Here is a 26,054-nt window from a genome sequence, read left to right as displayed (position 1 = left end):
TTCAGACAATGGAGGAGAAATCACTTCCGGTCCTTGGAACGCATAGACAGGAAGTCAGCTGGAACGCACAGGCAGTGCATCACGGGTCATGTAGTTTCCAGGGTGAAGCTCAGTAACCACAGAGGCGGAGGCTCCGAGCGGCCATTGTCCTGCCTGTATGCGATCACAGTGACGTCACCCGGGAGCTGGGGAGAGATCGCTGTGACCTCACCTGGTAATGACCTAATGTTCCCTGTCTGTGTCTGGTTATTACATGTTATATGTGTATATTATATCTTACACTCTCCATATACCTCATACTGTATCCGTGTATATATATATATATATACATCTCATAGATCCCCTATATCTATCTATATACATCCCCTATATCTATATACATCCACTATATATACACAGCTCCTATGTATACTTCTATGTCTATATACACCCCCTATATCTATATACATCTACTATATCTCAATATAAATCCCCTATATCTATATACAGCTCCTATATATACATCCCCTATGTCTATAAACAGATCCTATATATATCCCCTATATCTATATACAGCTCATCCCTACCTCTACATACCTCCTCCTCTATCCCTACCTCTACATACCTCCTCCTCTATCCCTACCTCTACATACATCCCCCTCTATCCCTACCTCTATATATACCTCCTCCTCTATCCCTACCTCTACATACATCCCCCTCTATCCCTACCTCTACATACATCCCCCTCTATCCCTACCTCTACATACCTCCTCCTCTATCCCTACCTCTACATACATCCCCCTCTATCCCTACCTCTACATACCTCCTCCTCTATCCCTACCTCTACATACATCCTCCTCTATCCCTACCTCTACATACATCCCCCTCTATCCCTACCTCTACATACCTCCTCCTCTATCCCTACCTCTACATACATCCTCCTCTATCCCTACCTCTGTATACATCCTCCTCTATCCCTACCTCTATATATACCTCCTCCTCTATCCCTACCTCTATATATACCTCCTCCTCTATCCCTACCTCTATATATACCTCCTCCTCTATCCCTACCTCTACATACCTCCTCCTCTATCCCTACCTCTACATACATCCTCCTCTATCCCTACCTCTACATACATCCCCCTCTATCCCTACCTCTACATACCTCCTCCTCTATCCCTACCTCTACATACATCCTCCTCTATCCCTACCTCTGTATACATCCTCCTCTATCCCTACCTCTATATATACCTCCTCCTCTATCCCTACCTCTATATATACCTCCTCCTCTATCCCTACCTCTATATATACCTCCTCCTCTATCCCTACCTCTACACACATCCCCCTCTATCTCTACCTCTACACACATCCTCCTCTATCCCTACCTCTACACACATCCTCCTCTATCCCTACCTCTACACACATCCTCCTCTATCCCTACCTCTATATACATCCTCCTCTATCCCTACCTCTATATACATCCTCCTCTATCCCTACCTCTACACACATCCTCCTCTGTCCCTACCTCTACATACATCCTCCTCTATCCCTACCTCTACACACATCCTCCTCTGTCCCTACCTCTACATACATCCTCCTCTATCCCTACCTCTACATACATCCTCTTCTATCCCTACCTCTATATACATCCTCCTCTATCCCTACCTCTGTATACATCCTCCTCTATCCCTACCTCTATATACATCCTCCTCTATCCCTACCTCTGTATACATCCTCCTCTATCCCTACCTCTACATACCTCCTCCTCTATCCCTACCTCTACATACATCCCCCTCTATCCCTACCTCTACATACATCCTCCTCTATCCCTACCTCTACACACATCCTCCTCTATCCCTACCTCTACATACATCCTCCTCAATCCCTACCTCTACACACATCCTCCTCTATCCCTACCTCTACACACATCCTCCTCTATCCCTACCTCTACACACATCCTCCTCTATCCCTACCTCTACACACATCCTCCTCTATCCCTACCTCTACATACATCCTCCTCTATCCCTACCTCTACACACATCCTCCTCTATCCCTACCTCTACACACATCCTCCTCTGTCCCTACCTCTACATACATCCTCCTCTATCCCTACCTCTACACACATCCTCCTCTGTCCCTACCTCTACATACATCCTCCTCTATCCCTACCTCTACATACATCCTCCTCTATCCCTACCTCTATATACATCCTCCTCTATCCCTACCTCTACATACATCCTCCTCTATCCCTACCTCTATATACATCCTCCTCTATCCCTACCTCTACATACATCCTCCTCTATCCCTACCTCTATATACATCCTCCTCTATCCCTACCTCTATATACATCCTCCTCTATCCCTACCTCTACATACATCCTCCTCTATCCCTACCTCTATATATACCCCCCTCTATCCCTACTTCTACATACATCCTCCTCTATCCCTACATACATCCTCCTCTATCCCTACCTCTACATACATCCTCCTCTATCCCTACCTCTACATCCCCCTATATCCCTACCTCTACATACATCCTCCTCTATCCCTACCTCTACATACATCCTCCTCTATCCTTACCTCTACATACATCCTCCTCTATCCCTACATACATCCTCCTCTATCCATACCTCTACATACATCCTCCTCTATCCCTACCTCTACACACATCCTCCTCTATCCCTACCTCTACACACATCCTCCTCTATCCCTACCTCTACACACATCCTCCTCTATCCCTACCTCTACACACATCCTCCTCTATCCCTACCTCTACATACATCCTCCTCTATCCCTACCTCTACACACATCCTCCTCTATCCCTACCTCTACACACATCCTCCTCTGTCCCTACCTCTACATACATCCTCCTCTATCCCTACCTCTACACACATCCTCCTCTGTCCCTACCTCTACATACATCCTCCTCTATCCCTACCTCTACATACATCCTCCTCTATCCCTACCTCTATATACATCCTCCTCTATCCCTACCTCTACATACATCCTCCTCTATCCCTACCTCTATATACATCCTCCTCTATCCCTACCTCTACATACATCCTCCTCTATCCCTACCTCTATATACATCCTCCTCTATCCCTACCTCTATATACATCCTCCTCTATCCCTACCTCTACATACATCCTCCTCTATCCCTACCTCTATATATACCCCCCTCTATCCCTACTTCTACATACATCCTCCTCTATCCCTACATACATCCTCCTCTATCCCTACCTCTACATACATCCTCCTCTATCCCTACCTCTACATCCCCCTATATCCCTACCTCTACATACATCCTCCTCTATCCCTACCTCTACATACATCCTCCTCTATCCTTACCTCTACATACAACCTCCTCTATCCCTACATACATCCTCCTCTATCCATACCTCTACATACATCCTCCTCTATCCCTACCTCTACATACATCCTCCTCTATCCCTACCTCTACATCCCCCTATATCCCTACCTCTACATACATCCTCCTCTATCCCTACCTCTACACACATCCTCCTCTATCCCTACCTCTACACACATCCTCCTCTATCCCTACCTCTACACACACCCTCCTCTATCCCTACCTCTACATACATCCTACTCTATCCCTACCTCTACATACATCCTCCTCTATCCCTACCTCTACATGCATCCTCCTCTATCCCTACCTCTGTATACCTCCTCCTCTATCCCTACCTCTGTATACCTCCTCCTCTATCCCTACCTCTGTATACCTCCTCCTCTATCCCTACCTCTGTATACATCCTCCTCTATCCCTACCTCTACATACATCCCCCTATATCCCTACCTCTACATACATCCTCCTCTATCCCTACCTCTACATACATCCTCTATCCCTACCTCTACATACATCCTCCTCTATCCTTACCTCTACATACATCCTCCTCTATCCCTACATACATCCTCCTCTATCCCTACCTCTACATACATCCTCCTCTATCCCTACATACATCCTCCTCTATCCCTACCTCTACATACATCCTCTTCTATCCCTACCTCTACATACACCCTCCTCTATCCCTACCTCTACATGCCTCCTCCTCTATCCCTACCTCTACATACATCCCCCTCTATCCCTACCTCTATATACATCCTCCTCTTTCCCTACCTCTATATACATCCTCCTCTATCTCTACCTCTATATACATACCTATTTTCACAGAGATTGGAGAGCTTGTGGGCACGCCCCCAAGAGTGATGAAAATCGGTTGCGTCTTAAAGACATGCAATTGCCACGCCCCTTTTTTATTAAGTTTCCTTTATACGGTCTGGCGCCCTGCCCCACGGCGGTCCTAGAATGAACACTATACATTCCCCTATATCCCTACATCTGTTTAAATCCTATCATATAACTACATCTGTATACATCATCCTAAATTTCTCCTGTCACTACATCTTTATATATATTTACACCGTTTTAAATTCCTTTTGTGTCTGTAGAACCTTTATCATTATACAGTAACACCAGGGGGTGTGTCTGGGTGATGACTGGAGAGGTGACTGCTGGGAACGGGACATTATACAGTAACACCAGGGGACGTGTCTGGGTGATGACTGGAGAGGTGACAGTTTGGAATGGGACATTATACAGTAACACCAGGGGACGTGTCTGGGTGATGACTGGAGAGGTGAGTGCTGGGAAGGGGACATTATACAGTAACACCAGGGGATGTGTCTGGGTGATGACTGGAGAGGTGACTGCTGGGAATGGGACATTATACAGTAACACCAGGGGATGTGTCTGGGTGATGACTGGAGAGGTGACTGTTTGGAATGGGACATTATACAGTAACACCAGGGGACGTGTCTGGGTGATGACTGGAGAGGTGACAGTTTGGAATGGGACATTATACAGTAACACCAGGGGACGTGTCTGGGTGATGACTGGAGAGGTGTGAGTGCTGGGAAGGGGACATTATACAGTAACACCAGGGGATGTGTCTGGGTGATGACTGGAGAGGTGACTGCTGGGAATGGGACATTATACAGTAACACCAGGGGATGTGTCTGGGTGATGACTGGAGAGGTGACTGTTTGGAATGGGACATTATACAGTAACACCAGGGGACGTGTCTGGGTGATGACTGGAGAGGTGACTGCTGGGAATGGGACATTATACAGTAACACCAGGGGATGTGTCTGGGTGATGACTGGAGAGGTGTGAGTGCTGGGAAGGGGACATTATACAGTAACACCAGGGGATGTGTCTGGGTGATGACTGGAGAGGTGACTGCTGGGAATGGGACATTATACAGTAACACCAGGGGATGTGTCTGGGTGATGACTGGAGAGGTGACTGTTTGGAATGGGACATTATACAGTAACACCAGGGGACGTGTCTGGGTGATGACTGGAGAGGTGACTGCTGGGAATGGGACATTATACAGTAACACCAGGGGATGTGTCTGAGTGATGACTGGTGAGGTGACTGCTGGGAATGGGACATTATACAGTAACACCAGGGGATGTGCCTGGATGATGACTGGAGAGGTGACTGTTTGGAATGGGACATTATACAGTAACACCAGGGGACGTGTCTGGGTGATGACTGGAGAGGTTACTGCTGGGAATGGGACATTATACAGTAACACCAGGGGACGTGTCTGGGTGATGACTGGAGAGGTGACTGCTGGGAATGGGACATTATACAGTAACACCAGTGGACGTGCCTGGATGATGACTGGAGAGGTGACTGCTGGGAATGGGACATTATACAGTAACACCAGGGGATGTGCCTGGATGATGACTGGAGAGGTTACTGCTGGGAATGGGACATTATACAGTAACACCAGGGGACGTGTCTGAGTGATGACTGGAGAGGTGATTGCTGGGAATGGGATATTATACAGTAACACCAGGGGACGTGTCTAGGTGATGACTGGAGAGGTGACTGCTGGGAATGGGACATTAAACAGTAACACCAGAGGACTTGTCTGGGTGATGACTGGAGAGGTGACTGCTGGGAATGGGACATTATACAGTAACACCAGGGGACGAGTCTGGGTGATGACTGGAGAGGTGACTGCTGGGAATGGGACATTATACAGTAACACCAGGGGACATGTCTGGGTGATGACTGGAGAGGTGAGTGCTGGGAATATAACATTATACAGTAACACCAGGGGTGTGTCTGGGTGATGACTGGAGAGGTGACTGCTGGGAATTGGACATTATACAGTAACACCAGGGGATGTGTCTAGGTGATGACTGTATCATTGTGTGTGTCAGGTTCCTATAAGGTGTCAGGATGTCACTGTCTATGTCTCCATGCAGGAGGAGGAGTATATAGAGGAACACAGGGGTCTGTACAAGGACGTGATGATGGAGAATCACCGGCCCCTCACATCACTGGGTAAGAGGAGACTGTCATTTATTGTACAGGGGAGAGCAGGTATGGGGGCCCCTATATACATACATCACCTGATAATCACATATATACAATGTACTCAGTCACTGTGTGTCTCCTACAGATGGACCCAGTAACAGAAATACCCCAGAGAGATGTCCCCATCCTCTTTATTCTCAAGATTGTACAGAGGAGAATCACAGGATCCCACAGGAGCATCAGGTAGATGAAATTTAGGGTCTCACCAATTTACCAATGTGACTGTAACTATATGATGTGTAGAGCCAACTGTGTGTGTCATACACGGATATCATACTGTCTTATCTCAGTGAGTATAATCTGTCTCTATTTAAGTGTATTTCTGTTGTTTTCTCCTTCATCCACTGGGGGGCACTGGAAATTACTCAGCTGCATAGGCAGTTGAGGAGGATCCTGGCACTTTAATATGTCTTATCTGGCTCCACCACCTCCATACCCCAGCATGCCTAGCAAGCTCCGTTTAGGATGACATCCCAGTGGAGCCAGGCGGTTTTTCCTAAGTCTTCCGGGCAGCCTGATTTATTTTTCTCCTTTTACTGTGTGCAGACTCTGGCTTCAGGAGTTGGCCTGACCCATGGGATTACCTCCAGAGGGACCTGCCGCTTCTGACACAGGATTGTATCCTGGCTACCAGGGCGCAGCCTCTGGCTGCTGCACCCACCGTGCACCGGAGGTCCATGTAGCTGTAACCATGAACGTTCCTCCAGCGGTGGAGGGACGAATCCACGTCTGTCTTAGCCGCAGTCAACAATGTCCCTCCGACTTGGTTGGCGCTGGTAGCTTAATCGCAGCCAGGGATGGGGATGTGGCTGAGCAACCTCAGGGCCCTCCTGTACCACCAACGCGTTTCACACACAAGTCTTTCCTCAGGGTGTACTTGGGGTAACTCCAGTAAGGCTGTATATACACACCAAATAAAGTGGAAGGTGGGCCACCTCTATCTATCACTAGGTTGTGTACAAAATATGGCCATTAGAATTAAGCATATCTGTCTATTTTTGGCGCCATTATTATGTTTGGAAATCGGGGACAGAGTGATGTGGAGATCAGGGGAAAATGCAGATTGGAACCATTCTTATTATGAATATAACAAGCACAATGGGTGTTATATTTGAGGATGTCAAGCATTTTTTGTATATGTATGCACATGTTTTTTTTTATGTGTGTATAGTAGGGGGACTTTGTTGGACCTTGTACAGAGGACGCTCAACTGTATGTCCATATTTTAACACACAACCATGTGTTAGATATTGGTGGGCCGCCCTCTACTTTATTGGGTGTGTGTATATATATATATATATATATATATATACACACACACACACACATAAAATAGCCTTACTGTGGAGTTACCCCAAGTACTCCCTAAGGAAGGACTTGTGTCCATAACGCGTTGGTGGTACAGGAGGGCCCCTTGCAGAACTGAACTCTCTCTTTTTACATCGCAAAGGACATTCCTACCCCTCACAATCTGGATGAGGTGGAGTGGGCTTGTTTTGTAAACTGACTGTCATTGTCATCACCTTATTATCATGCATGTGGATTAAAAAATTTTATTACCAGTGGTTCCAGTTGACATCTCCTATTTTGTGTGGACCTTTGGCTAACCAAACACAGGGTCCAACCGTGACTCGATAGTAAGAAACCTTTATGTATACTACTATACCTGGTCCCAGGTGAGTTTGGTCTCTGGTTGAATACTGTTTTCTGCCTGATATCGATCCATCCAAAGGGTCTAAAGATTAATTTAAGTGTATGCATCTCACTGTGTTGAGGTGGGTTGGACAAGGAGTTGAATCAACTTCGAGAACTATTGTAAATGTTGGCGTAACGAGCTGTTCTATTCTCTCCTTATTTCCTGAGAGTGAGAAGGTTCCACAGAGGAGAAATAGAGGAGTTACATACAGCTTTGGACTCTCATTTCTATTTTACTTGTGATGCAGTAGGTGTCCTGAGCCTCTGACTAGTTTTGCTTCTATATCGAAACTTTATCATGTCAAGACCTAATTACTTTTGTAAGTAATTTAAGTAACTTTATTTGTTTTACGCGCTATGCGTGTAAGATCAGTGTTATGGGTTATTTTTGTACTATACGTCTTGGCATCTCTGCCTCTCGGAGTATATAGTTTTGGCTCATGAAGAAGGCAATGTTTACTTTCAGGTGTAATTCAATATTCCTTAGTCTTCACTCTAGCACCCTGCAACTGTCAAAACCCATGCAGTTCCTCTTTCCTGCCTGGGGTGTCAGTCTCTGCTCTGGTGCTTCTAGCACCCTTAGCTGATGCAACAAACTGCTGACATGCAGACCAGTGTGTGTTAGAAGTCTGAGATCGCAATGACTAATTTATACACGCCCATCAAATGGTGTTTAAACGGTCCAGACACACCTGTGTCTGGACCCCTATTACCATCCCCAAATGGAATAAATCCTCTGTGCAGACGTGATCGCAAAACAGTCGTTGCACGTGTGCAATGGCAAACAGTCGCTCGTTCTGGATAAAATTCACCATGGCTTACATCTCTGAATTCAATCAAGTCCGTAATCTCGAATGGTGTCCAGGAGACTCCTGATCAATATCGGGTAAGGGTGGACGCTAGTACTTTTTACCTGACGCAGACCTTATTTGGAACCCATGGTCAGGTAACCAAAAAGGGACTGTTGTGTTGAGAAAGGCACCTCCTGGTGTCTTCCGTCTTGAATTGCCTTTTAGTACTTGTTTGGGATGGTCGGAGAAAGGTCTCTTGAGTTTGGTACCAGGCGTCGTCCGTCTACCATCCGGGCATTGTCATACTCCTTATATTTCTTTGCTTCCACTATTCATTGCCTGTGGGTCGGGTTTCCTGTGACTACTGCCATGTGCCCACAGGTTGGCAATTTCCATCCAAGCCATGAGGCATTGTCCCGTCCTGATAGTCTTGATAGTTTTCTTTCATGCTTCACTCTGTAGTCTGGACTGCTATGTGGTGACTGAGTAAGACTTTCCGCAGATCTTGTCTGCCCTACATGACCCCCTAGGAGTCTGTCATTGTTTTACCTACCCTTGTTGCTGTTTGGTCCTCAGGGGATTCTTTCAACCCTCTTCCTTTTTCCATCCACGGACAGGTGCAGTAAAATGTTTCAAGGGTGACAGCATTAAGGGCAGATCTCGGGAATTCACGTCTACTATTGACCCATTGTCACCTTTAGTTACTCATATCCACAGGGTTGGTGGTCTTTGGAGAAGGGGCCCTGTGTACCGGCCTTTTCCGGCTCCAGGTTTGGTTTAGGACAAGGTAGTTCTCTAGCCTTTTTAGTTGGTGTTCCTAGCTGGTGTTTTGCTCATAGTCTTGGTACACACCTAGGTCTCTGTGGGCCCTTTCAGTGCGTGGTTATTCTTACACTGGTATGGTCCATATCATCTCCCTAGGGTACTGGTGCATTTTTATTCTCTGTCCTGTCCTATGACCAATTTTTGCTCTCAACTTCTGGTGGGTAGTTGGGCCTGATTCAGCAAACAACGCAAGCTTGCTCACGCACACACCCGGCCGCTGCGAAAATATGTTAATGAACCCAATCTCAATGACTCTGCAGCACAAATAGCGGACGCCCACCATGACATATTGCTGCCCACATTCCTTTACTCACATCTGCAATACCTCTCTAGACAGCGAAAACATACAGTAGGTAACGTCACGAACCATCAAACACATTAGCATAATAGTTGTTGACCAGACCTTACTCACAAACAGCTAAATTCCCTGTGTGCATCTAGAGCTCTGGCTGCGTCTTATGTCGCAGGGGTTTAATTATGCACGCCCCTGAAACGGCGTCCAAACGAACTGGCACACCTGCGTTTCACTGACCAACCCCGTCACCACCCCAAAATGGTCACTTCCTGTCAATGTGTGATAAGAATGCGTGCTCACTGCGATCGGTATCCGATCGCAGCGGCCGATTCGTGCAGGCGCACTGCGGTGCATGCGCAGTGCGAAACAATGGTGTGTACGAAATCTCATCTGTGTCCCTTGCTGAATCAGACATAATAGGGTCTTCTTAACACCTGTTACACAGTTTCTGTCCTTGGGCTTGAGAACCTGCTGTTCTCTTCCCTGTATGGTGACAGTGTGCATCTTCAGCTACCCCCTTATTGTCTCTGCTGGCCTCGGCCATTTGGGGGGGGGGTTAGGCAGGCCTTCTGGGTTGCGACCATAGCACAGGTATGGTTGTGCTGTTCTGAATAATACTTTCTCCTACCATTGAGTCTTCTGGTACCTTTTCTTAATTTTCCCAAGACCACGATGTTGTCCAGTCTGTATCTAGTGATTCATCAAGGTGGCGGTTAGTCTCCACCACTTCTGGTTGGACAGTTTCCATGTCTGAGTGATCGTAAAGATGTTCCTTGTAGCGTCGCCCTGTTTCTATTACATGCTTCTTGAAAGCTTTTGTTGGAAGACTCTAGTGGTCCCAATTATCCTGGTATGGTGATCGAGGCTCTTACGTGTGGGCCTCTCACCATTTGATCCTAGGTTGTGGATGTTATAATTACGGAAATACTGGGTGCGGTTCTTCTTGTGTTCCTCGGGGGGGGGGGCTTCTTGGGGTTCTGCGCCTGTACTTGGTGTGGGAGCCGTATGCCTTTTAACTCTATGTTTTGGCAGTTCTTGCATGTTTCCTTTTTTTTCTCCTGGTTTTTTTCTTCCTTTCTGGGATTTTTGGTCCAACTTCTCCCGTGGAGGGGGGGTGTCCTGGATCCATTATAAGAATTTCTATGGCAATCCTCCTAGTCTCCAGGCTCTGCTCACCAAGAGATTGCTTTCTGCCTCTGGGTTGTCCTCATCCCTTGCTTGTTGAGGTCTTTTTCTTCCATGCACTCACTGGTGCTGTGTTTCTCTATTCCTCTGTCAACTGGACTGGAGTCGTGTGGGTGTGTGTGGCCCATGCTCCCATATGGATGGCTGGCTTTTCTGATGCCCATGGTTGATTTATTCTCAGCTGTCTTGAGAGATGCTTCTGGCACCATATGGGTGTGTCATTTACATGACCAAGGGTCTATTACTATACAGCCCACCTCCCATGTGGATTGCTTTCAGACGTTACCACGGTATACTCCAGTGTCCCTCAATGGATGAAGGACCTGTAAAGCCATTTGTCCAATTCCATGAAAGACACTATAGTGTTCATTCTAGCAAATGTCTCAATCCGTGCAGTTTCTCTTTCCTGTCTGGGGTGTCACTCTCTACTCTGGTGCTTCTAGCACACCCAGCTGAAGAAAAAAACTGCTGAGATACAAACCAGAGTGTGCTAGAAGCACCAAAGCAAAGAGCGACACCCCAGGCAGGAAAGAGGAACTGCACGGGTTGTGACAGGTGCAGGGTGCTAGGATGAACAATGCACTGGATGTCCACTCTGCATGCTTGGTTTTCTGTTCTGGTCTTGTTTGTCTTTTCTCCCCCTCTTCTCTGGCTTGTTTTTAGGGCTTTGTTAATCATTAACTGAGCTAGCTAGGCCTCCTAAGTTATGGGGTGGGAGGAGCCAGCTTAGACTTTGGCAGGCTAATCCACCAATTCCTATGCCCCAGTGTATTCTCCAGTGTCCCCCATGGTATCTGAGAAAAGGGTTATACTGGTAAGTACAAAAATCCTGTGTTTTGTGTTATTTAGGGAGGAGGTCTCAATGATCTTGAGGGAGAAGAAGGGACATGTATGACTAATATGAAGGCAGAAGATATAGAGGGAGAAGATCTAAAGGTAGAAGATACAGAGGGAGAAGAAGAGACATGTATGACTAATATGAAGGTAGAAGATATTGAGGGAGAAGATCTTAAGGTAGAAGATACAGAGGGAGAAGAAGAGACGTATGTGACTGAGATGAAAGCAGAATATACAAAGGCAGAAGAAGAGACATATGTGTCTGATATAAAGGCAGAAGATACAGAGGGAGAAGAAGAGACGTATGTTACTGATAATAAGGCTGTAGATTTTGACGGAGTAGATGAGCCTTACGTGACTTATAAGGCATATGATATAGATGAAGAAAAAAAGATGCATGTGACTGATATGAAGGCAGAAGATATAAATGGAGAAGAGACATATGTGACTGATGATAAGGCAGAAGATATAAATGGAGAAGAGGTATATGTGGCTTATAATAAGACAGAAGATACAAAGGGAGAAGAGACATATGTGACTGATGATAAGGCAGAAGAGACATATGTGTGGGGTGATCATCAGTGGAAGGAAAAAATCCCTACAAATATCAGCACAGGTGAGAATTAAACTTATTACAGAAAAAAGTCACATATTATTCTTGCTCAGTCACAACAATCTCTTATTTTACACCCTTCTCTGTCAGTTGAAAACTAATGGTGGCATCAGTCCCTATTATACTCCTGCTCCCCCCTCACATCATGTCACTGTGTGTTACCAGCCCAGAGATCTGACCAGTCTCCTCTCCACACTCTGGTGTATCTCATACATCAGGATCCATCAGCCCCTATTATACTCCTGCTCTCCTCCTCACATCATGTCACTGTGTGTTACCAGCCCAGAGATCTGACCAGTCTCCTCCCCACACTCTCTGGTGTATCTCATACATCAGGAGCCATCAGCCCCTATTATACTCCTGCTCTCCCCCTCACATCATGTCACTGTGTATTATCAGCCCCTGAGATCTGACCAGTCTGCTCCCTCGTGAGCCATCAGCCCTTGCAATGTTAAGCGTATTTGAGGCATGAACAGAAACTGTCCCCCATATCAGTTAATCGCATCTGAGAAACTAACGGGCCACTAAAAAGTAGTCTATGCGAGACAAGGAATGAAGAAGAAATCTAGAAAGGTGGGTAAATGATCTGTCAAGTTGAGCAACCTCCATGGGTCACTTAATAGAAACAAAGTTTTAAGATCATGAATATGGTACAAAGAGGGAACTGTTGAACAAGAAGCAGGAGGGGACTTTTTCATATTAGGTTTGTACACTGTACTAAAGTCGCCACCTAGTATCAGAATATATAATGTGCGATGAGCTAAGAGTTGGGACAATTTAGCGGAAAAACAATAGGAGGAATATCAGGAGTATAGATGTTTACCAATGTATAATCCTACATCCATCTCTACATCCACAATCAGAGAATGGCCCATATAGCGATTTGGATCTATGAAAGGTTGATAAACATTTACGAAACCCGTAGGCCGTGAGATGGGAGCCATCCTCGTGCACCCAATGAGTTTCTGCAAAAATACCAGACCCTGGCCAGTGTCTACAGAGATCCATTATGACCATCATAGTTTCACTACACTAGCAATAGTACAGTAAGCAATGAAACACGGTGATCATTTTTGAAAACATATTTCTGTGCTGGAGAATCTCCACCAAACCCATCAAAGGATCCCATCCCGATACAGGGTGGATGATCTGGAATTAAATGGGCGGAAACACCTAGTGCCATGGCTTAGAGCCATGTTACATAAGCAACAACTAAGTGCATGAGCCTTTTGATTAAAAGGTACCTGTAGATAGCCACCACAAACCATATTGCTTAATCTTTGGAGTGAGAAGGTCATGGTGGAACTGTTAAAGAATGGGAGGCCCTATAAGCAGTCAATATCTTCTCCTTAGCCCTGACATGAAGGAATTTGGTGATAGCGAGCCTTGGTCTGCAATCCCTGTCTTGAAGCTCAGGACCCAACCTATGTGCCCTTTCAATCTGAGGGACAAAAACATCATCATGAATACCCAAGGCACGGGGAACTCATAACCTGGTGATTGTATTAGCTGAGGACCCTTAACCAACTCTGGGACACTTTCTGCAGCATATTTGCCTATTTAATGCATACTGATGTGTGTTAGGGGGCACATATTTAGTCCTTTTTATGTTGTTTGAGATGTGGTCTCCACGGTTACAGACGGTAACCTTATAGATCAGCTACTGCTTCTAGGATTCTCTATGTTGTTTTGCTGAGTTTATTGTGGAATCTGGTTATTTGATTGGCTGCCACGTATCTCTCTGGCCAATCAGGGCAGTCTTCTGGTTAGAAGCACACAGTCCTTCAGAAATCACTTTCATAATATGACCGAGACTGAAAGTCAAATTAGCCATTTACCAGGCCTGGCAAAGAAAAAAGAGAGACAATACAGAGTGAAAACTCTCCCTTCTATGGAACATCTCCAGACATTGGCAACGTATAACATCATAGCGATACCACTAGTAATCTCTGCGCTGATAACATAGGAGAAGGTTGGTATGAGTGAAATCACACACTAATTCGACAATATCCATAAATACATTTATTATTATAAATAATCCTTTGACCGGTCAACACGATATTTTTAAAACATCACATAAATTGTCCATAGAGAATCAATACACTTAAAAGAAAATTTCGCAAAGCTGTTTAGTGAGTAAATTATGGCTCCGCTCATCAAGGTCGCTAAAGGAGGTGGATCTAAAGTCTCTTAAATCCAATTTATGAAAGGGATATATGCTGTATTAGGCTCGTGGCTCGTATCCTCCAAGTGTAAAAAAGATATCTGTCTTTGAATGGTCACTGCAGTCAATTGAATGCGATGCCTGTTTAGATCACTCCGTATTAGTAGTGGTACAGGATGCATATTAATGTTAGTATGTCTCCACTTAGGAAGATCCAGGCGTCCCCCTGTAAGCTGGTCAGGGGGAAGGGGAGAGGGAGGCTAAATCTCCAGCGAGGCTTATACCTGTCAGGTTCTTTTTCTATAAGCCGCGGCATGATCTCAACCTCACTACCGCTGTCAGTCCAGTAGCGCACCGTGTACCCGTCTTTCCGGAGTTTCTCGGTACAGGCAAGTAAGTCCGAGTCACCAAGATATCCTGCGGGGTCCAAGCCTCTGACCGGTTTCGCTCCTCAATTTGGGGCTTTATCACAATTTATGTGATGTTTCAAAAATATCGTGTTGACCGGTCAATGGATTATTTATAATCATAAATGTTTTTATAGATATTGCCGAATTAGTGTGTGACTTCGCCAATACCAACCTTCTCATATGTTATCAGCGCAGAGGTTACTAGTGGATTTTGATGTTACACCTAATTCTTAGGTGTTGTTTTTTGTGGAACCACAAGCACTGCTGCCCGACATTGAGTACTCAACTGGAGCTCCCGGTTTTTTACCCCGATGGACCCCTCTGCTGTGACTGCTCCTGCAGTTTGGCCTTCAGACCAGAAAGAGGGTCCTTCCAGCATTGGTGAGATGATCTGTCTTTTTGCAACAAACTTTTCCATATCAGAAACCAGCTTTGTAGCAGACGATCATCTGTAGTACAGGGTATTTATCAATTTGCAGCAGAATATTCACAAGGCAAGAGAATATGTCCTAGTCTTCAATGTATTAACTTGTAACATGGACAAAAAGCACTGAATATCAATATTGCCAGCATTCTACATACAAAACTCCTCTTGTTCTTGCTCACAGTGCTATATTGATATTTCTCTTTTCAATTCAATGCCCCCTGTAGTCTTAATGAGCTGCACCTGAGGCTTAAATGATGAACATATAGCATGTCTCCACTTTATAACCTCTCAAGCCATGGATTGAATTGCTAGTGTCGAATCTGGTTCTCTGGACCTCACCGGGCCCAAAGAGAGCTCTGTATATGTGTCAGGAATCAGTTGTATACAGCCTGCTTGGGAATAATAAAAAAACAGCGAAGGGTGGTTTGGGATATTCTCTGCAGTGTATTAAGTTACATTTTTATAGCACTCTAGTAAAAGTCTCTCAACCCCCACCTACTAGATATTCTGCCTGGCAATAAGATAAGCAGAGACTTCAGTACATTTTGAATTGTTCTTGGTGTGCACATCCTGGCATTGGAATAGGCACGCAGTCCTATCCTTGAGATTGCTTCTCAGAAATTAGCTAGCAAGTGAGTGAGAGTCTAATCTATGTATTTCTAAACATTTCTTGCAAGTCATGTAGCGGACAGTGAAATAGGTTCATGAATATTGGTGCATACACACGGTCAGATTTTTCTTCAGATCTGAACGATAACGATTTAAAAAATCGTTTATATCTGAAGGAAAATCTGACATATCTGTCAGATGAATGATTTGAACGATGCGTGTTCCCGATGGTCAGATAACGATATCTGACCTCTGATGTGTTTGCAGTCAGACTTGGACGATTCCATTCATTTTAATGCAGTCAAAATCGTTCAAATCTTTGGTAAAATCGTTCAAATCATTCATCTGACAGATCTGACATATCTGACCGTGTGTATGCTCCATAACATTTAGCACAAAATGGTACAAGATGGCTGTTAACTTTATCTAGCAAAGTATTCCCAGAGTAAAAAAAGCTATGTCCTGGTCTCTAATGAATCAACTTAGTATAACATAGTCACAAATATTCTGAGTAAGTTACAACTAAAGGTGGTATCCACTAAACGATAAATTGGAATGTTTGAATTATAACGATATCATTCATCATCCGCAATATCGTCCAGTGGGTATGCAGTCAACAACCAGCGATGCGCGCTCCCGCTGGGTGTTGATGATATCTTTAATCGCTCGTACTTGCAGGGCAACCTGACAATATTGTCAGGTTCTGCAAGTACAGGGATGAGGGAGAGTGACATCACTGAACAATATTGTGAGCGATATATCGTTCGGCGTGGGTGCTGAATGTCCTTAACGACATTGAACCCGGCATTGCAGGGCAAATACTAGACGATATCGCTCATGGAGCATATCGTCTAGTGGATACCCACCTTAAGAATTAAGTAGCTTGCCTCCTCTGTGGTACCTCTGAGCCCAGAGAATGTCATTAAGCAGCTCTATGTTCCAACAGTCCCCGTATTCCTTCAGTGTGCAGCAGGTAAAATCCAGCCGGGACTTAGAGAAGTTCTAAACACCTGGCCAATATTTTAGATGGTAATCGCGGGCGACACTGCGCCAACATGCGGCTAAACTCTCTTGCACTTAATTCACAGGAGGCCGGGGCAGCCTCCTTCTTGCCTGACTTATCCCCAGGGGCTTCCGATAGCATGTGGGATCCCAATCTGAAACTGGGATCCTGTGTAAAATGCGACCAGTCTATTACGGCCTGCCCACCAGAAGTGTCTGCCTCCTCCACCGTAATATCCTATTGATAGAGAATATTACAATTGATTTATTTCCCGTCCGGTTCCCACCTCTTTTTAATTAAGTGAAGTCTGAATGTTTTATGTAACCCTGCTATATGCATAGGGCAACTTCCAATGTCGGTTTAGGAGTTACACATCCAGCCTTGCAGCCTCTTTAATGTATCTATTTGGCGGTAATTCTGGGATTTTTAAACATAGACTTTATTGGGCAAAGCAAACGTCATAGGGGAAACATTCATATTACCATGTATTTATTTTATTTCCAGCACATGGATGTAACAGCAGGAATGTCTCAGAGGAATTTCCCATGCTCTTTCCTGATTGTGAGATAGAAGGCAACAACATCACAGGAGATTTCCCACGAGAAAGCTCTATTATACACCCAGTACATCACTGTACAGATGTGTCATCTAATCCCTCTACTCATGGGGAATGTTCTCCTGCTAACTCTGATATTGGAACGTCTAATACAGCATTTACAGTAGATAAAATAATTCCCTCTTCTATAGATGGCAAATGTTTTACACAAAACACAAAACGTATTACCCATCAGCCAGCTAAGACTGCTGAGAAACCATTTCCATGTTCTGAGTGTGGGAAATGTTTTGCACACAAATCACTTCTTGTTATCCATCAGAGAAGTCACACAGGTGAGAAACCATTTCCATGTTCTGAGTGTGGGAAATGTTTTACACGCATATCAACTCTTGTTATACATGAAAGAATACATACAGGTGAGAGGCCATTTTCATGTTCTGAGTGTGGGAAATGTTATACACAGAAATCAGATCTTGTTACACACGAGAGAAGTCACACAGGTGAGAGGCCATTTCCATGCTCTGAGTGTGGGAAATGTTTTATACACAAATCAGATCTTGTTAGACATCAGAGACATCACACAGGTGAGAAACCATTTTCCTGCTCTGAGTGTGGGAAATGTTTTACACAGAAATCACATCTTGTTACGCATCAGAGACATCACACAGGTGAGAGGCCATTTCCATGCTCTGAGTGTGAAAGATGTTTTACACAAAAATCGGATCTTGTTATACATCAAAGAAGTCACACAAATGAGAAGCCATTTCTATGTTCTCTATGTGGAAAATGTTTTACACACAAATCACGTCTTGCCGCACATCAGAGAAGTCACACAGGTGAGAAGACATTTCCATGCTCTGAGTGTGGGAAATGTTTTGCACATAAATCAGATCTTGTTAGACATCAGAGACAATATACAGGTGAGAGGCCATTTCCATGTTCTGAGTGTGGAAAATGTTTTGCGCAGAAATCAGATCTTATTAGACATCAAAGACATCACACAGGTGAGAAGCCATTTTCATGCTCTGAGTGTGGGAAATATTTTACACGTGTATCAGCTCTTGTTACACATGAGAGAATACACACAGGAGAGAAACCATATACATGTACTGAGTGCAAGAAAAGTTTTACACAGAAACCACATCTTGTTATACATCAGAGAAGTCACACAGGTGAGAAACCATTTCCATGTTCTGAGTGTGAGAAATGTTTTTCACAGAAATCATATCTTGTTATACATCAAAGAAGTCACAGGTGAGAAACGTATTCTATGCTCTGAATGTGGGAAATGTGTTACACAGAAATCATAACTTACACATCAGAGAAGTCACACAGGTGACACACCATTTACATGTTCTGAGTGTGGGAAATGTTTTACCAATAAAATAATTCAGATTTCAAATCAGAAAATTCACAGTAAAAAAAAGCAATGTCCATGAACTGGTAGACCTGAACTGGGGTTGTAATAATATTCTAAATGTTCCAAAAGTGAGGAATGTTCTGTACTGAAATTAATGTAAACATAAATCACATTTTGTTAGATATCAGAGCCATCACACAGGTGAGGTAATTTCCTTGTTCTGAGTGCGGGAAATGTTTTACACACATATCAGCTCCTCTACAGGTGAGCAGCCATTTTCATGTTCTGTATGTGGGAAATGTTTTACATGAAAATCACGTTATACATCAGAGATGTCACACAGGTGAGAAGACCTTTCCATGTTATGAGTGAGAAATCACATCTTGTTATACATCAAAGAACTCACACAGGTGAGAAACAATTTCCATTTTCTAAATCCGGATAGGATTCCTTGGGTCCAGATAAGCTGAAATTAGGAACCTTGATTAGATCTCTACTCATCTAGGAGTGCAAGAACTCAGAGTAGCACTGGCAGGTGGGGAGAAATCCTAAAGCCAAGATCTGGACCAGAATATGGAACTGGAATCCACAGCCATAGTTATCTGAAACCGATCATAGAAAGCTCTCCCCCGGAACCTGACTCCAAGAGCCTGGAGCTGGAACTAATTACCGGGAACTCCGAGAGACTCAGCCAATAGAAACTCAGAACCGAAGTAAGCTAAAACTGGAAATGAGCTCAGAACTAAAATCAGGAATGAGGAACTCAGGACTGCAAGCTGGGGCACACAAACCTGAAACCTAAACACTGAACTGGAACTGGAGACTTGGCGCGAGCCTCAGCAACCAGACACCCGGAACAGGGGAACTAGTAACTCATAGCCATGAATTTGCTAGTAGATGGATATGATATAATGCTGCTTGCAGGGAAACACTTTATATAAGAAAAACACTTGCTGAGAATCAGGCACTTTGAAAAATGCAGAGTTCTTCCAGTGAAATGGGCACTTTACCGAATGCCGAGTACTAGCTGTGAAACAGGCACTTGGGGGAATGCCGAGTACTAGCTGTGAAACAGGCACTTGGGGGAATGCCGAGTACTAGCTGTGAAACAGGCACTTGGGGGAATGCCGAGTACTAGCTGTGAAACAGGCACTTGGGGGAATGCCGAGTACTAGCTGTGAAACAGGCACTTTACCGAATGCCGAGTACTAGCTGTGAAACAGGCACTTTACCGAATGCCGAGTACTAGCTGTGAAACAGGCACTTTACCGAATGCCGAGTACTAGCTGTGAAACAGGCACTTGGGGGAATGCAGAGTATTTAATGTGAAACACAGGAACAGAGCTGGAAGCAACTGAAGCCCAGAGAACAGAGTATTATACTCAGGAAAAGAAAGTGAGTTCTGGGAATGAGCTGATTTTAGGATAAGGGTTAAATGGGGCGCTCCTGGTATCGACTGGTAAAACAGATCATGTGGTCACAGCTACGGAAATCCGGTTGAACTGAGAATAGAATATGGCCTCCGCCATGCAGCTGGACTGTTTACAATTGGAGAGACCGTACTCAGGAATGCCATGGATGACACCACCCCAGACATAAGTGGGTCTAAGACCCAAATGACACAGATGAAGTTATGTCATGTCTTTTTCCCTCCTTATAACCCTTCCCTGTTGCCTCCTCTGTACTCCCCCTTTATGTTTTATAAAGAATCCACTTTATGAGTTGAGTATTATAATCTACAATTTCTCGAAATGTAGTTATGAGTCCGGTGGCCGCGATGCAGCCGGGCTCAATACCTACTTTGAAATCCCGACAAGTGACTTAAGAAAGGCATCAAAATACAGATGTCTATTAATCCCAATGCTGGGACGCCAGCCCATACGAGGTAAGTCAGGGGCGCCCTTAGAGTTAGCATTGGAAAGGGTTAGGTTTAGGGAGCATAGTGGGGTTAGACTTTTGGGGGGAGATTAAGGTTAGGCACCCCTAGGGGGGAGGGTTAGGGTTGAGCACCACTAAGGGAGGGGTAGGGATAGGGTACTTACCTGCCCTATCAGTATCTCCCTTCGGGCTGCTGGCGTCGGAATATTTACCGGCGGCTATTCAGCCGCAGGGACTTCATAGCCATTCCCTATTTCTCTGCTACAACACAAATCCTTATAGTTTTACTTCCAGGGTTGGAGTGTTAATTCATTATGACAAAATATTCTTATTGGCTTCATAACTTTGGTTATACATTGTCCTACATCTGAATGCAATGATGGAAGTCACTTAGTCATCAAATAAATAATCCCTGAGGGTGAAGCTAGGATAGGCATTAAGTAGTATTCAACACTCTTTGCTTTCAGGCTCCATTATCTGTTTTCTATATCCTGCCTTGGTTATATGGCTCTGGTGTTTATCAGACTGACGTGGCACTTACAATTCATCTGCCACTTGTGGGGGTTCTGCTGCTGCTGTGGATGTCTAAATTCTAGGGCCTGCTGGACTGTCCTGTCTGTAGAACACCTCTTGGTTCTATGTGACCTGCTTGATTTCTTGCTGGCCAGCTACCTGTATCGCATTCTGAAATAAAGTGACCTGTGTATTTTACTGTGATGCCTCCTGTCTGATATCCAGGGATGACTTCAGGTGGCCTATCTGCTGAGCCAGTTTTCCCGCCAACCGCTTTCATTAGCTGCCATATTAGCGAAGGCATTTCTCCTTTGTGTTCTGCGGGACGCAGACCACTTCTTGGGTGCACTGTCAGCTGTGGCTGCTAGTTCTTGATAGAGGACTTCTGGGGTGCCGGGTTTTGACCAAGCACTCATAAGATGGATACTCCTGCAGTGTCTGTTACCTTAAACTCCCTATGAGCCTCTCCGCTGCTAACCGTCTCTGGCTTCATATGTGGTGACAGTGTCTCTAAATCTGGCTTGCTCTACACGGCCTTTCTTTGCCTGATCCTACTCTAAGTGTTCCCTGTCTCTTGGAGCCGATTATTCCTACTCAGAAGTCAATCATGGCTGGCAAGGTAGATAGTGCCACCTCTGCTGGGTGGAGATTTGCATCCTTTTTTCCAGCAGCAGCCTAACACTTCCCATCCCCCACACCTGAGATGACCTTGCAACAAGCACTGGACACAGGCACCTGCGAAACATGTATCCAGTCGAATCAGTTGCTTTTATTGCACTGCATGCAAAATAAAAATAAACGCATACAGGGAAATAAAAAATTGATTGAAAAACTGACACAAGCGCTACCTCTTTAACCAAAAAAGTTCATGATAGATGATGATAAAGATGGTAGAATTACTTATGTAACTATGTCTGGTACATTTAAAACAATCATAGGGTGTACACTATTTATTGACATGGAACATATAAGTATAAAACACAATACATATGACACATAAATACTTCAGCTTGGTAACTCTGATGTAAATAACTATGTCACCAAGAAATCACAGATGCATGACATATAATACATATAAGTCCAATCCCGGTGTTTATAATATAAGGTGGCTGCTTTACCAGAATTATGCAGGTCATGGGCATAGGTGTAAAAAATTGCGGAGAGGTAGTCCGGGTCCCTCAAATCCACAGGTCCATTGATTCTCCACAATCCTGGTGCTGCTCCCTCCTGCCAACGCGTTTCGGTACTCCGTGTACCTTTATCAAGGCCTGGAGGTGTAGATGATTGGGCTCTCTTAAATACCCCTTTTGATGATGACTTCCGGTTCCGGTTATCGCGGACCGGAAGTGGTCGTCCGTTTCTAATTGCAGTCCCTCTAAAACATTCTGTATATCCTCCCAGCTTGAAAGCAGCATGTAGACATGTTCTTGTTTATTCCGAAGATTCCCTTTATTTATTTTCTATGAACGCTTGTTTATAGCGTCAAACCCGAACTTCCGGCTATACTTTTATTGTTTGGATCCTGATTCATTAGTAAACCATGCATGTGTCTAAGTTGCACTGTGCATGCATCAAGGTATGTTACCATAGTGGTTCACAGTGACTTGTTACGCACAGTGTGATTGGCTGTCAGGGATCATTTGGGGGAGGTAACAGAGCAGGAGCAAAGAACAAAGGCATGTTGCAACTATTTTGAGGGGTGTTCAAGAAATATGGCTCCGGCGTCTCACTTCCCCCGGCCATTCTGCGGGACCATAAGCTCACTCGGGACTTATAATTGAATTATCTGTGACAAATGCTGTGTCTTAGGGTCTGATTAAACAATGCATGTAGATTCCGGATGGTCGGGAATATGTGCAGGTGCACCTGACCCGTTCTGCGATCCTGCACGCAGACTGTCAGTGATTGTGCGACCCTATGGGCCGATGTTCCCGCAGATTATCTGATGCTGAGTTGTACAACGCAGCTCAGAAAAGTAATGCAGCAGGAAGCCTGATGCCTGAGTGCAGCTTTGTAATTCCGTTCGGTACCGAATTAAGTCCTTAAAACGCAGATGCGTACCAAGTGGTGGGTCTGTACGACATTTACATATTTCCACACAGCCGCAGCGCACACAGGTGGGCTTGGCTGGGCCTGGATTTGTGCTGTTTTGTCTATTCATTTTTTCCAGGTCCCCTGGGTGAGCTGCTCAACAGAATTGTGCTGTTTCAGTTATTCTAGCTGCTTATGTAAATGTGTTTGTATCAGGAGTAACCAAAATGGAGTTCTCAAGCCATTGTGCTGTTCAGTACTCAGTCGGTTTTGCATCATATACAGATTGTGACAAAGTCCAGTATATGTCACCATGCTCTAGAATGCTAACTAGTTACCTATTACACATGTCAGGTTATACAACTGTCTATAGTTATTCGGCAGTTTCATTTATGTTTAGCGTTCCCGCTAGGCTGTTTTGGCGGGGCGCGGCGCCCTGCCCTCACAGCCTGCAGGAGCCGTTCTCACCTGCGGGACGCAGTGTCCCGCGGGTGGAGAAACGTGCGGTGACCGGCATCTAGTCTCCCTGTCTGCAGGGCTTGGGGGCTGCCCGGCGTGTCCGTAAGTGCCGGGCACGCCCCCAAGAGTTACGAAAAGGGGACGCGTCTTATAGACACGCCCCCTTTTCCGATGACCACGCCCCCTTCTCGGTCGCCGTAGGCGCGCGCACGAGCATGCCCTCTCTAGCTCCAGCGCCCTGCCTCCCGCCGGAGCTAGAGGGAACACTATATGTTCATAATGTCATTTGGTAATTAGTTATATGTTTTTTGTTTTGTATACAATATAAGTTTATGAAGGGTGGTTTGATATACAAATATAAATGAGTGTCTTTTAAGGGACAGTTAGGGTGAAATATACTGTATGTGTATAAATATGTTTTTGACAGAGATGCTAAGAAGGGACAAAGATCATTGTTTAGTTAAGTGACCAGACATAGTTATTTATTAACAGTTTATTATATACTGCAGCATATTCCATTGCGCTTTGCATTTGGATACATTAATAGAACAAAACTGGATACTAGACAGATATATAGGTAAGAAGGCCCTGCTCGCAAGGTTACAATCTATCCAAAATCAACATTGTGTTACCTTCAGTTAATACAAAATACACACCATAAAACAGTTATTGAGATGTTATTTCCAATATTCATAATTGAAGCAACAGTGACCCCTACTGTCTATTAATATTTATGTATATTTCTTCAACATGACCTTTTATACCTGTTAAAATGCTTATTCAGGAGTTTTTCGCTTAGAAAGCCGCCTATATAAGCTGTAATTTGTCAGTACAGAATCAGCCTTATTCCTGGAACAACACTGACTGCAGAAGTGCTAGGACGTTTGAACATAATCCAGTCTCTAGATGCTGAGAGAAGGGATCCTGGATTTGCTAATGTGATTGCTGTATCTACTGAATTAATAGACGAGTATTATAATAAATTGACACTTTTATATTCAATTTGTTTAATTATAATTTCTAGGAATCCACCCATCTGTGATCTCTTAGTCTGAACCCACCTGAAATCATGTTGTACGGCTGGAGAGCTCCTTGACAGGGATGGTTCTACAACAGTGCCCATCAACTTTACCCTGTGTACTCTTTAGTATTAGAACTAGAGACACTCTAGAGGGTAAGGAGGTTACCATAGCGTCCCTATATGCCCCCAATACACGTCAATTGAATTTTTGTAGGAAATTTTGTGCTTTTCTCCAGAAATACAGTAAAGGTGCCATTATTATTATGGGAGACTTTAACCTTGTGCCCGACCCCTTGTTAGATAGGTCCAGTAAGAGTTTGCCCAGGAATCGGCAGTCTACCGAGTGTTCTAGAGGATTCCGACAGCTCCTTGCAGAATATGAGCTATATGACATTTGGAGAATTAAACATCCAGTAGATAGAGATTTCTCATTTTTCTCACATGTTCATGGCTCGTATTCAAGAATAGACTTAGTACTAGCTGATAAATTTACGCTATCTTCTATTAAAAAAATAGATATTATGCCTATGGCATGGTCTGATCATTCCCCTATTTTCTTTTCATGGGACATTGCACATAGACAACATATCCCTGGCCCGTGGAGATTAGGTAAACATATGTTTGCTCAGCCAGAGGCTCAACAACATATTCAGAAGTCCTTATCGGAATACTTAATCAATAACAAACCAGATGAGACCTCTGGCTTTAATTTTTGGTGCACCTTGAAGGCTGTTGTTCGGGGCTCTGCAATACAAATTGCCGCCAAGTTTAAACGAGAATATAGATTAAAATGGGCAAACTTAGAAGAGGTTGTTAACTCCCTAGAAACAGCTCATAAAGCGGACCCAGCAAATAAAACCATATATAAAGAGTTAGCTGGGGCACGCAAGCAACTTAATGTCTTTTTATTACAGGAGGTGCATAGGAACCTTGCCTGTTTGAATCAGAAGTTCTATATATTTGGAAACCGTGCATCGAGATTACTTGCCCGT

At 44.5% G+C, this 26,054-nt stretch overlaps 2 protein-coding genes across 2 annotated transcripts in view; one reads left to right on the top strand and one right to left on the bottom strand.

The window, feature by feature from the left end:
- The window catches only part of LOC148512042 (uncharacterized), a 61,420-nt gene that overhangs the window by 10,876 nt on the left and 24,490 nt on the right, over positions 1-26,054 (bottom strand). Inside the window, exons 9-10 of the mRNA XM_088482372.1 lie at positions 19,831-19,902; positions 8,157-8,248 (exon numbers count right to left, since the gene is read on the bottom strand). Coding sequence (XP_088338498.1) covers positions 8,157-8,248; positions 19,831-19,902 — 164 coding nt within the window. The remainder of the gene's footprint in view (positions 1-8,156; positions 8,249-19,830; positions 19,903-26,054) is intronic.
- LOC148512043 (uncharacterized) lies at positions 149-19,130 on the top strand. Its single transcript, XM_088482342.1, has 5 exons — positions 149-214; positions 6,279-6,357; positions 6,476-6,573; positions 12,031-12,634; positions 17,749-19,130. The coding sequence occupies exons 2-5, from the start codon at positions 6,324-6,326 to the stop codon at positions 19,056-19,058; spliced, it is 2,046 nt and encodes a 681-aa protein (XP_088338468.1). The 5' UTR covers positions 149-214; positions 6,279-6,323; the 3' UTR covers positions 19,059-19,130.

The sequence above is a fragment of the Taudactylus pleione genome, unplaced genomic scaffold (assembly GCF_031769625.1).
Source record: "Taudactylus pleione unplaced genomic scaffold, aTauple2 ptg000285l, whole genome shotgun sequence".
NCBI classification, from domain to species: Eukaryota; Metazoa; Chordata; class Amphibia; order Anura; family Myobatrachidae; genus Taudactylus; species Taudactylus pleione.
The sequence above is the reverse complement of the archived record's forward strand: the minus strand, read 5'-3'. Positions and strand labels throughout refer to the sequence as shown.